Source organism: Arvicola amphibius, chromosome 2 (assembly GCF_903992535.2).
Source record: "Arvicola amphibius chromosome 2, mArvAmp1.2, whole genome shotgun sequence".
Lineage (NCBI taxonomy): Eukaryota > Metazoa > Chordata > Mammalia > Rodentia > Cricetidae > Arvicola > Arvicola amphibius.
The window spans coordinates 7,832,180-7,845,029 of NC_052048.2; the positions used below are offsets into that span (position 1 = coordinate 7,832,180).

At 40.7% G+C, this 12,850-nt stretch overlaps 1 protein-coding gene across 4 annotated transcripts in view; it reads left to right on the forward strand.

Moving 5' to 3' along the window:
• Positions 1 to 4,806, forward strand: part of Abcc9 (ATP binding cassette subfamily C member 9) — a 118,898-nt gene extending 114,092 nt beyond the window's left edge. For all 4 annotated transcript variants that reach the window (XM_038319434.2, XM_038319435.1, XM_038319436.2 and 1 more), the window contains one exon: positions 1,946 to 4,806. In XM_038319434.2, coding sequence (XP_038175362.1) covers positions 1,946 to 2,083 — 138 coding nt within the window. In that variant the 3' untranslated portion in view covers positions 2,084 to 4,806. The remainder of the gene's footprint in view (positions 1 to 1,945) is intronic.
• The last annotated feature ends 8,044 nt before the right edge of the window (positions 4,807 to 12,850 follow it).

The following is a 12,850-nucleotide window of genomic DNA, read 5'->3' on the forward strand; positions in this document are numbered from 1 at the left end:
CGTGTTTTTCCAGCTTCTCAAAAGAGCCATCACATACCAGATTAGTTCCTGGTATTTATTTATGGAAACAAGTTATTCCTCGCTCTCCATTGGATTAACTTCTCTGGAGCATTTTGAGATTTTCGTCAACACTAAGTGATCCCACACTTTTTCAACAACAACAAAAAATTGTGTGGATCAATGGAGTAAACACAAATGATATTTATTTCTGTTGGCTAACATTTTTCAATGTTCTTATAATTTTAGTAAACATTATTTTTGACTGTTATACTAATGTTTATAAAACTGTCTTCATAGATATAAAAGCCAAATTCTTTTTTAAGCACCTCTGATATGGCTATTGAAGAAATACTATTTTTCTGAAGAGAAAATGCATCAAGAGCTATAAAGTGATTTCCATGTTTATTCCTTCCAAATGTGTGGGGGTGCACATGGCTCTGCTCTTTTCTCAAAGATGGCATTGCCCTCCAGCTTCTGACAAATTCCTAAAAATAGCTGTGGGTGACTACTGAGGACTTGAAAGTGGCTAGTGTCGTGTGAGATTCACTACACGTCTAAAATACATCTCACATCTCAAACAGTAAGAACAGAAGAATGTAAACAGACTTATGAAGATTTTTATGTTGGTTTCACGTCAAAATGCTAACACAGAGAACATATTGAGGATATGTGTTGTGTGTATAAATGTATGTATGTATTGTATGTATGTATGTACTAGAGTTGCTTTCAACTGCTCGTTGCAACTTTCAAAATGCATCTCCCAGCAAATTGAAAACTGCATGAGGCTGCCTTTAGATTTTTGTGGGATAGGCTGATCTCAGCAAGAATAAACACCAGCACAGAGAGTTTTTATTCTACATCAACAAGAGAATTCCTAACAGCAGTTGGCAGTGATCATTTGCTTACATGTGCCAGAAAAGGTGTGCAGTTTCCACACAAATTATCTCCCATTGTGACAGAAGGCAGGGCCGCCGCCGCCATCATTATAGGTGCAAAGCTGCAGCATGCATGGTTGGGATGCTGATGCCGATTGTCCAGGTAACAGGTGTGGGAGCTGAGGCGCGAGCTGGTCTGACATCAGAGTCTGCTCACGTACGTTGTAACAAAACTCATCGAGGTTGGTGACTACCCAAGGTAGCCAGGTGCAGTCACAGGATGCAAACACTTTGCTCCCTGAAGCTAGGAAAACCTGTCTCAATAATGATTCCATGATGATTATTCTGCTAGTTATCTAGGTAATCTCTCCATTTTCCTTGATCTGGCTGAACCCTAATGACATCCCTGATAAAGTGAAGAAAAGGAAGACCCACTGCTGAAGAACATTTTAATGATTCATGAGTACATTCATGTGGTGCACTTAACATATGAATACGATTGATAAATGGCAGTTTTCATTATTAATATTAAATGACACCAAGGCTCCTATTCCATGGGGTCAAAGGGGAAGTGAGCCAGTGACGGATGGTGATCTCCATTGAGTAAGAGACTACACATCAATATCCCTGAATAATGAATGCTGAATAGACTTCCCCAGCTGGGATTTCTGGACCTGAATCTCTCAGGGTCCTTCTTATTGTGTGTTGATTCAGGGACTTAGAGGGCTCCCACATGAGATTATAATTGAACTGGTTCCCAGTGACTCCCTTCAGACTTTTGTTGATGCACCTTTATTAGCAGACATGGTTGTCAGTGCACCATGGTTGTTAGTGCGTCACTAGCTGCACTAAAGTGAAGCCAGAGCAAACAGAACTAACTGCATTGGTTGGCGTTTAAAAGTATACTAATTAATTAATTAATTCAAGAAAAGGGTGTTTCTTGGCATACACAAAGTACAGAAGTAACCCTGCATGACCAGCCTGTGAAGTGTTCATATTCATTGCTTTTGACCCATGTGTTCAAATTCATAACAAATATTTTTGGGTTTTTTTAATGTGTGTTCACACAGCACCGAGTCCATACCATTTTAACTGCAGACCTGGTTATCGTGATGAAGCGAGGAAACATTTTGGAATATGACACCCCAGAAAGCCTCTTGGCCCAGGAAGATGGGGTGTTTGCCTCGTTCGTTCGTGCGGACATGTGAGGGGATGCCTTTGCAGTACTGCTCAGATTCAAGCGCCTGCAGTCAGCACACCGAGGAAGCCTCACCTTGGCCTTCATAGGGCGGCGCCCTAAGCTTCAGCGGATTTCTGTGTGGAAAACTGAGGTCTCTGTTTCATGCTTGGTGTAACAGTTTCCCGAGATACACTTCTTGTAGGTTCATCATTGGCTTATTTTTCTAATGACCAGGCCAGGTTAGAATAGTAGGCTAGGTTAACACATGCAAGCTACCATAAGAAGTGAGTCAGTTTGAGTTAAGCCTGGTCAATGTCTGTCACACATAAGAGCTGAGGTGAGTCCTCTGTATAACCACACTTCCTGGGAAGGCTAACCTTGCCTCGCTGTTGGGTGCCCATGTAGGAAGAGAGTAAAAAAAAAAAAAATTGTTTTCTAGCGAAATACTCAAGGTCATGATCAACCTTAGGAAAGTATTTTCTATGCTTTTAACATTATTAATACTGTTTTTTTTAACCTTTTCCCATTTAAATAATTTCCTGTCACCAAAAATTATCACATTTTTGGCACCTCTGTAAAGCCAGCCTCTTCCAAGAGAAAGAGCACAGCAAGGGGTTGAGTATTTGAAAACTTTATAAATGTCTCTAATTTCCTCTGTCCAATAAGGAGGAAGTTCAAGGTAGCTTCCATCCTTCAGTGATAGGTCAGTTAAGCTTTCTGCAGTTTAGTTCTTTATCAGCCACACAATGACTCTGAACCCTGAAATGCTATTCAGGACTCAAAAAAATATAGATAAATGACCTTATCCATCACACACTCACACACACATGCTCTCTCTCTCTCTCTCTCTATATATATATATATATATATATATATAATATGTATATATATGTGCATATATATGTACACATATATATAATTTTCACGCCACATCTTAGCTGTATGCTAATCTCGACAAGTACACATTCCTCAAGGGTACCAGATTCCCTACAATACTTTTCTGTGGGAGAGTTACATAGGTAGTGAGTGCTTATTTGTACTTGACAAATTTCACCCATAGACGTTGGCGACACACATGTGGCCATTTGTCCTGTTCTAATTTTAGTGCACAAGAGTGTGCCAGAAATCTGCAGGCTATTAGTGTCCTATTCTACATAGATGCTAGTTAGTAAAGTCTAGCTTGCTAGATATTTGTTTCCCTGTTATTCTACCTAAACTCCTGCCCATCTGATACAGGCATTGCTGAGTTTCATATCAGAGTCTTCACACATTGCAAGATCTCGAAGACTCATAATTGATGGATAATGCATTTCTTTCAAGACGTAAAATTCTTGTGCATCTGAATATATCAATGTGCCTTCAGAGATGCAGAACTCTAATGTAAGGAGTTCATAAAGATGGACAAAAATGGTCCCGATTGCTTTGCAAGTCACCACCATTTTTGTCCCATATATAAAACTTTATTAGGAGAAAATAACGTTCTAGTTGCAGAAAGTCAGTAGACCACAGTCATTACCGAAAAGTTCAATCTCAAAATTACTTTGCAAAAATTTGACTAATCTACTAAAACACTGTTGGTTTGAAAAGATTCTGTTGGGGCTGAATATCCATGATGTTTATTATCAAGTCACACTTCCTTTTATATGGGGAGGTTTGTCTATAGACGTAGCCCCTTCAGATGCAAAACTACACTATCCTGTACACAATGGAGTTTTGGGTCCCTAGAACCTTTACTTACTTAAGTTGAGTAAATATTTGATTATCTGCGAAACCAAACTTACCAGATGGAGTCAGGGGGATATTCTCAGTCAGTTAATCATATATTATTTTGTTTGTGTTACCTTCAATGACAGAAAGGAGTTTGTAGGCAAAATTTCTCTGTGCCTTGGCAGCCGCTCCCAAATAAATACTCAGAGACTTAGTACTAATTATAAATGCTCAGCTGATAACTTAGGCTTGTTTCTAGTCAGCTCTTAAAATTTAAATTACCCCATTTGTATTATTCTATTGCTACCCAAGGTTTGTTTACCTCATCTATGAACTTCCCAGGTTGCTGCTTCTGTGTCTGGCTTGCAACTCTCCAACTGTACCCTTCTTCTTCCCAGCATTCTCTCTGCCCCCTCCCCCAAATCCTGCCTTGCTATGGGCCAATCAGGTTTTTATTAACAATGAGAGCAGCACATCTTCACAGTGTACAGAGATTGTTCCACAGAAAGCGTTTTTACTACTTGTTTTAAGAAAAATGTCATGGAAAAAAAATAATCTCAACAGAGTTAAACTTTACATTTATCTAACCAAATCAACTTTATAAATATTTATTCTTTACTATCTATAAAAATAATTAAGACAAGAAAGTTCATAGCAAAATGACAGGGTTATTGGTGTCATTGTTCAAGTAAAGATAGTTTCTCTCTACTATTTCTCATGATCCTACTGGATCTAGATTTGGTACCCTAAGTGACTTTCTTTCTAAGTGACTGGTATTATGTTCTGGACTATATCTTGCTCATCTTTGTGCCCTTGGCATTAAAGACAAATATATAACTCCAAATAAATATGGCAATTTATCCATTGATTCTTTTTACTGCTAGCCACATATGGGTTACTCTTTACTAGTCCTTGTTATGTTTATTCTATTTATTCTCAGTATATTAAATTGGTTTATTATGTACTCTGTATGTTTACTCTCTATATTTCATGAGAACATATTGACTTATCTAACATAATAAACTAGTCCTTTTGTTTACCCAATTACGGTGGGCGGCTTTTCTTCTACAGACAGTTCCATTGCATGTTAAGCAGCCAATAGATGTTAAGTCAACATACATGCCAGCCAATACCTGACCTGCCTGCCTTCATGATTTCCAAGAGTCACGCATGTGTACCATTACTTTAAAAACAGACTCCAGGACTGTTTCCACTGAGTGGACTTTCTTATTCTCCTACCCAGCCCCACTTCCCCTTCTCTTCTTCTTCATTTTTATTTTTATTTTTCTAACAACTTGAACTTGAAGTGTTTTTATAACTGTGTAGTGATTGGAGCTGCGGGCTGCGTTCCTGCCGCCCAGCTCCTGGCCGCCCGGCTAGCTTATGCCCTGAAATAACAACACACAAATTTTATTCTTTTAAAATACTGCCTGGCCCATTATTTTCAGCCTCTTACTCACATCTTGATTAACCCATATCTAATAATCTGTGTAGCACCATGAAATGGTGCCTTACCGTTTAGTTTCTAGCATACGTCCATCTTGGGCTGGAGCTTCATCGTGTCTGGCTTCTCTCTCAGGAGAGGCCCGGCAGTCTGACTAACTTAGGAGAGGCGTGGCATCTTACTGATCCTTCTACCTCACTTCCTCTTCCTGTTCTGTCTACTCCACCCACCTAAGGGGCGGTCTATCAAATGGGCCAGGCAGTTTCTTTATTAGCCAATGAAATCAACTCAAACAGAAGACTCTCCCACATCATAACTGGAATTTTCCCAAACACTTATTGACTGGTTCTTTTGATTGTATGATTGTCTTCTAATCTACATATCCCTTGACACTTATTTTCTTCCAGTCTTTGGATTCTGCTATTATAGGACTCACCCCCATATTGACCCTATTGCCTAAAACTGTACACCACCGGCTCAGAGGAGAAATACCAGTGAAAAGGATGTGCCTGTATGTTATTGACATCATTGATTTATTAAGCATTGGTATGATTCACTGGCTCAGACTCACAAAGGAAGAGATTTTATGTTTTCCTTGCAAGTGCCTCAGATGAGATTTATTATTGGCCAAGTTTGGGTGAAGTCACCTAAGCCTGCCCCACACCCTCTTCTTTCACTATTTAGCTGAGCCTGGCCTTGAACTCATGAGTGATCCTCTGACTTCAGCCTCCAAAGGGCTGAAGCCCCATGCCTGGCTACACTAGATTCTCTTTGCCACTGATGTCACTTTACTCTGAATTACTCAGACTCCATGGTGCGGAATACATTCTACCATCACCTTAAAAACAGACTCCAGGACTGTTTCCATTGAGTGGACTTACTCTTCCTCCTCCCCCTCCCCCTCATTTTTCTAACATCTTGTACTTGATGTGTTTCTATGACTGGTGTTCCTTGCTGATGCAATCTTGTTTTGAATCTCGACTGAGAAGACAGCCAGGGCTCACAACACCATTTTTCTTTTATTTGCCATTTCACCAGCAGTGGGAATTCTAAGCATGAATATTTTTATGAGAATGCAATGTGGAATTTCCACACCGGGGTCATCTATCAAATCATTTGCTTGTGATTGTGTGGAGGGTGAGTTCCAAACGGATATGTTCTATTCCCTGTACATTTCCAGATGTAAACAGTGGACACGGGTGTCTGGTTTGGGGGTGGGGGTTGTTGCCGGTGTTTCCCAGTTTCCCAGGGTGGAAGAAGTGGAAGGGATCACATAGCTATTCTCTTTTTTCTGTCACATTTTGTTCTTCAAGTATTTTCATCTTTACATGTTGATGTGTTCGTACTATGTGTCTTCTACAAGGAATTTAAATCACCTCTCATTATATGCCCCGCAGCAAATTTCTAATGGCCATTCACATGATAGTCAGCAATACCCTGTTTCTCAAAGAGCAAAGCAATTAGAACTGGAATTCGGGAAAATCAGGGCTCAGGAAAACCATTGATGGGGACATATCTAGAAGTCAGTTTGGGAACTGGCCACTCCATCGGTTCCATTGTCTCTGGGTTTTCATTTTCTTTCTGTTACATTACCATTTCTGCTGCCTTTTTGCCTTACACATAGACTTTCTGAACAACTTTAATGTTTTCTCACCTTCCACACAGCCTTTATGATCAATTTAACACAAAATTCTTTTGTTTCCCAGCTTATAACCTCCTCAGCTTCTCTTGTTGTCTGTCCAAAGGACTGGACAAGTGAGTAGTCAGCTTCCTCAAGGCCCTTTCTCTGCATACCTGGAACAACTTTGTCCTGCATCTGTCTAAGTCAAGAATTTGCCTCTGAGGTCAAAGCTGTGACCAGGTGGTATGCACTGATCAGAAGTAAAGTCTGGGTTGGAAGGCTGGCTTGGTAATTAAGATAACCAAGTTCAGCTCCAGTTCCCATGTTGGATGACTCACAGCCACCTGTAATTACAGTTCCAGGGGATCCCACTTCTTCTTCCATGAGCCCTTTAACTCATACATGTACATGCTCTTTCTTCTCACACACATGTACATTTAATTAAAAAGGAAATAATTTAAAGATGTAAATCTTTATGCTGAGGAAAACTTAACACAAATTAGAAGTGACCTGACAGCCTGTGATCTCATAAAATCCAAGCTACCAATAGTAGTTCTAATGGAATAATGCACTGCACTGACCACTGATGAACTGCGCTGACCCCTGATGCACTGCACTGACCACTGATGAACTGCACTGTTCACTGATGCACTACACTGACCACTGATGAACTGCATTGTTCACTGATGCACTACACTGACCCTTGATGGACTACACCAACCACTAATGCACTGCATTGTCCACTGATGCAAATGCACTGACCCCTGATGCACTGCATTGTCCACTGATGCACTGCACTAACCACTGATGGACTGCACTGGCCACTGATACACTGCACTGGCCACTGATGTACTGCACTAGCCACTGATGCACTGCACTGTCCACTGATGTACTGCACTAGCTACTGATGCACTGCACTGACACCTCATGCACTGCACTGGCCACTAGCCATTAGCCACTGATGCACTGCACTGGCCACTAATATACTGCACTAACCACTGATGGACTTCACTGGGCACATTTGCACTTCACTGACCACTGATGCACTGCACTGAACACTGATGCACTTCACTGATCCCTGATGCACTGCACTAGCCACTAGCCACTAGCCACTGATGCACTGCACTGACCACTGATGGACTTCACTGGGCACATTTGCACTTCACTGACCACTGATGCACTGCACTGACCACTGATGCACTGCACTGAACACTGATGCACTGCACTGATCCCTGATGCACTGCACTAGCCACTAGCCACCGATGCACTGCACTGACCACTGATGCACTGCACTGAACACTGATGCACTGCACTGAACACTGATGCACTGCACTAGCCACTAGCCACTAGCCACTGATGCACTGCACTCACCACTGATGCACTGCACTGACCACTGATGCACTGCACTAGCCACTAGCCACTAGCCACTGATGCACTGCACTGACCACTGATGCACTGCACTGAACACTGATACACTGTACTGGCCACTGACTACTTTCATCTTTTAGGGGAAAGGGTGTTTAAAGACAAACTTTCCTGTTCTGCTTATCACATGATCAAATAAGCTGACTGACAAAAACTTTCATTTCCAGTGTCTCCCAGCCTACTTCTGCCATGGCTGGAGGAAAAGTCCAAAGAAAAAATGTGGGGATTTTTTTGAAAACAAGAAATCAAAACAAAAATCAGCACCTCCAGATACTGGCTTTTAAGCCCAGGTTTGACTTTCCAATAGAAATGACTATACCACACGGCTTCCATGAGACATTTGGCACAACCATTCAAGCAGGCAGTCACACACATCCAGAGCACACTCACCTGCCATGTTAGGGCTTCTGACCCATAGACTTTCATGCATTCTTCATTTCTCCCATCAAACTTCCAACCCCAGACATTTAAAAGTGCCAAGCATTTAACCCTAATATTGCAAGTCTGTCAACAAAAGAAAGAGGGAATGCTGGGAATGTGATGAGTTGGGGTGATGGGAGCATTCCCACTTCACTGAACTTCTAGCATATATACACAGTGATAAAAAAATTATATTGTGCTGGTGACCACAAGCATTATACAGTGAGAGTACATTTGCTGAAATCCCTAGGCTACACCCAATTTGCAAAGCTTTGAGAGCCTGCCTTTTGATAGTCACTATCGTACTATAAACCTTGGGAAGCCATGGTGTCCTTCTCTTTCTTATGGTGGGATTCTTCCCAAAATACCTCAGCCATGTATTAATTATTGGGCATTAACTCTTGCGTGTACTGTTATATTGGATGACTTCTCATTTGGCTGTATAATCTTGATACATAGAATATATACTGGGTGCCTTGAATTCTGGAAAGGGCCCTGCCCCAGAGAAAGAAAATGCTTCTCATTCAGGCCTTAGAAGCAACAACACCTCGGCTTGGAAAGCTGGAAATGCCAGGCTCTGGATTTTATACTACCATAGTTTCCCCTTTGATCTAGTCACATGAGACGCCACCGCTAAGGCTAAGGATTCCATTCCCTTTAATTCAGCTAGTAAGACTCCGATACAAATTCTAACCACACAAATGTAGCCAACACAGTCCTCGTTTTTATTTTTAGAATTCTGCTCTGATTTAAAGCCCCATCCTAATCCTCCCATTATCTTCAGGGGCGTTTCACAGGCGCACCCTCTTGGAGGCAGCGGTATGACAACTGGTGCTCACTGTATCCATCCCATCAGCCCTAAGAAATGCATGCTTGGTATCATTGTTATTTACCAGAGAACTGGTAATTACGTCTGTGTGAGTATATAAACTAGAAACCTTATGGGATTGGGAGGAACATCAAGGATAAACATCAAGAGAGCATTGGAGTGAGCACAGAAAGAATAAATGGGACATTATGAAAAGACTTATGTGAATTAATTTGTTTACCCTCTGATATCTTTAGCCAGTTTTCATCTGAGATAGTGGTCCTTCTGAGTCCTGAGAGGCTTAAGGGGGCTAAATCCCCAAAACAAACATTGATAATATCAGGAACACAAGGCATCTAGGCCTTTGTCCAACAACGTAGGGAGAAAATTAGCAAGCTTCATATTTCATGAGGAATTTTTGGCTAAATGGTATTTTAATAAAACTTAGCTATGCCTGCCAATAAAACATAGAGATGAAATAATGATTTATGGTTTAAATATTATATAACCTCTGTAATGTCTGGTACCATCCCATATCAAACAACACAAGAGGAATAAAATCACTGGGGAAAAGAACAGAAGAATAATTTGACATCAGCTCAGATATTAATAGAACACATATGATAAAACTGTCCCTTTAAAATTTTGCTACAAGGATAAGAGTAGCTGACAAATGCTGAGTATATATGGCAGGAACCTTGCAAATACGAACTAGTTTAATATGGAAAAAAGTTCTGCAAAATAAAAATATTTTTATCTGTTTTTATAACTGGGAGTCAGAAAAGCTAATTTGCCCAAGCATCAGTGGAACTGAGAGGCAAAGTCAAGCAATCTGACCTCAGGGCTGGATTCTTAACCATGGATCTCACTGAAGATTAGACTTGTGAGTTAGTGTCTCTTGAGAAGAAGTAATTTATCTTATATGCACAATAAAAGAATAACTATGTGGCTCTATTTAGAAGAGTACTGACAGGGACCTGGGGGGGTTAGAAGACAGGGTTCTCTAACACTCAGCTTCCATCATTTAGTGGGTACACAATCTAGCATTTAGCAGTTAAATTTGAGTTCCTGTTTCTTCATTTGCAAAGAAGGAAAACTCAAGCACACAACACACTGCTTCCTCTCCCGTGTTTCATTCACACAGTGACGATGAAATGACAATGTGATTACAAAATATCATCCTGTATGATGGTATCCTAGCAACATGACCTCAGCACACATGCTGCATCTTATGGATACATCTTATTTTTCTTAAATCACAATATCAACTTCCCTTTAAACATAAATTTATAGCCAGGCAGTGGTGGTGCATGACTTTAATCCCAGAACTCAGGAGGCAGAGACAGGTGGATCTGAGTTTGAAGCCAATCTGGTCTACTACAGAGTAGATTTCAGGACAGCAAGAGCTGTTACAAAGAGAAACCCTGCACTGAAAAAAAACAATAATCATAATAGTAATTATAAGACATTGATATCCTAATTATGTAATGGTGAAATCATATATTCAAGATGAGAAATTATATAATTATAGCTCATAATATGAATGCCCCTGAGGTTTTAGTAAGGACAAATAATATCAATGTGCTACAGTAAAGTATAGATTTCTTATGGAATTTTAAAAAAATAAAAGCATCACATGCTCAAAATTAAACTGTTTGATAAAATTAACAACCTAGAATAATTTTTTTTAATGTAACAGTATTTTTAACTCAGTGTTTTCCAGGCACAATAGGCAGTTGCACATATAAAGTCACTGTGATTGTGACAGAATTTACAAGATCTGTACAAAGCTCAAGTCAGCCAAAATACCAGCTTGGTGGAGGAGAGGTGGGTGTCAGTCCCACCTCTGGCTGAGATTGAGTTCAGTAATTAATAGCTGTTGGGAGAGAGGAAGTTAATTTTCATCAAGAGTATAGCTCACGGTAAGGCGTGGCTCATGGTAGATCTCCCATACTCCGGTAGATAACCACACACTCAAGAGTATATGGGAAGCACTAACTGAATTCTGTTGGATCTTTTTTTTAAAGAAAGAAAGAAACAAATAAAAATGAGGATGCAAAGTTGGATGGGCATGAAAAGGAGAAGTGGATCTTGTAAGAGTTAGGGGAGAGGGGTGAAAACACCATGTATGAAATTCTCAAAGAAATATATATATATATATATATATATATATATATATATATATATATATATATATAGAGAGAGAGAGAGAGAGAGAGAGAGAGAGAGAGAGAGAGAGAGAGCTGGGAATGTTAGCACAAGAGTTAGCAAAACGAATAATCTATTAGAAATTTTAAAGTGTGCATATCTGTTGATGAGTTTATAAAAACGTGCTCAACGTGTGTTGTCGAGAAATCTAGGAAAAAGAACTGCCTACCAAGAAACTGGCAGACAGCATAACCTGGATGAGGATGGAATGTCAGACACCACTGAAAGGAGGGTAAATGGCACGGACAGTTTAGAGACCTGGAAGGATCCACCAGGGCTGAATTTGTGTCTGTATCTTACCTTGGGATTCCATGTGCATACAGCTCAACAGATAGAGCAAATGGAGGAACCAAGAAACTAAGCTCAGTCAAGTAGGGTTACAACCCTAAAGAGGCAGATGTGTCAAGGATGCGACACAGATCACATCCTCACCTCGTGTGGAGCTGCATAGCTGAGCAGGCAGGTTCTTTTTCAGTGAAATGTTTAATACACGTGTGTGTGTGCACGTGCATGCACACACACACACACGTGAGTGCAAGTGTCCTTGGAGGCCAGAGGTCACACACATGCCGAAAGCACATTTGCTGTGATGAGACAAGTACGGGGATGCATAGCTTTATTTCAGCGGGCAGGAGGAAGAAGCAGGCAGCTCTCTGTAAGTCTGAAGCCAGCCTGTGAATTGTAACAGTTAATTCAGTTAATTCCAGGCCAGCCAAGACTACATGGCAAGATGATGTCCAGAAACAAGCGAATCAGGCCAGTGCTGGGGAGGTGAAGAAAGGTGAATCCTTGACGTTCCCTGGCAGGCAGCTCAGCCTCCTTGGCAAGTTCCAGTGAGAGATCTTATCTCAAAAGAAGGTGGACAGTGTCTGAGGAGTGCCTTCCAGGTTGTTCTCTGGTCTCCAATCCACATGCACACACACGCAGAAGTAGATGATATCCAAGTTCTGGCAAACTTCCAAGAAGTAGCTCGTTCTGTTCTACTTTGTTCTAATCCAAGGAGCGTTCATCAGTTCTACAAAGACTCAAGACTGGTACCCAAAGCCAGGGGAGTCAAAGAGAAATGTTAGACTAATCTTGCCTAGGAAACAGTCTTTGATAATCAGTTGTTTAGAAAACAAAATTCAACACATTAAATAAAATAACAGTTCATTGTAGGAAA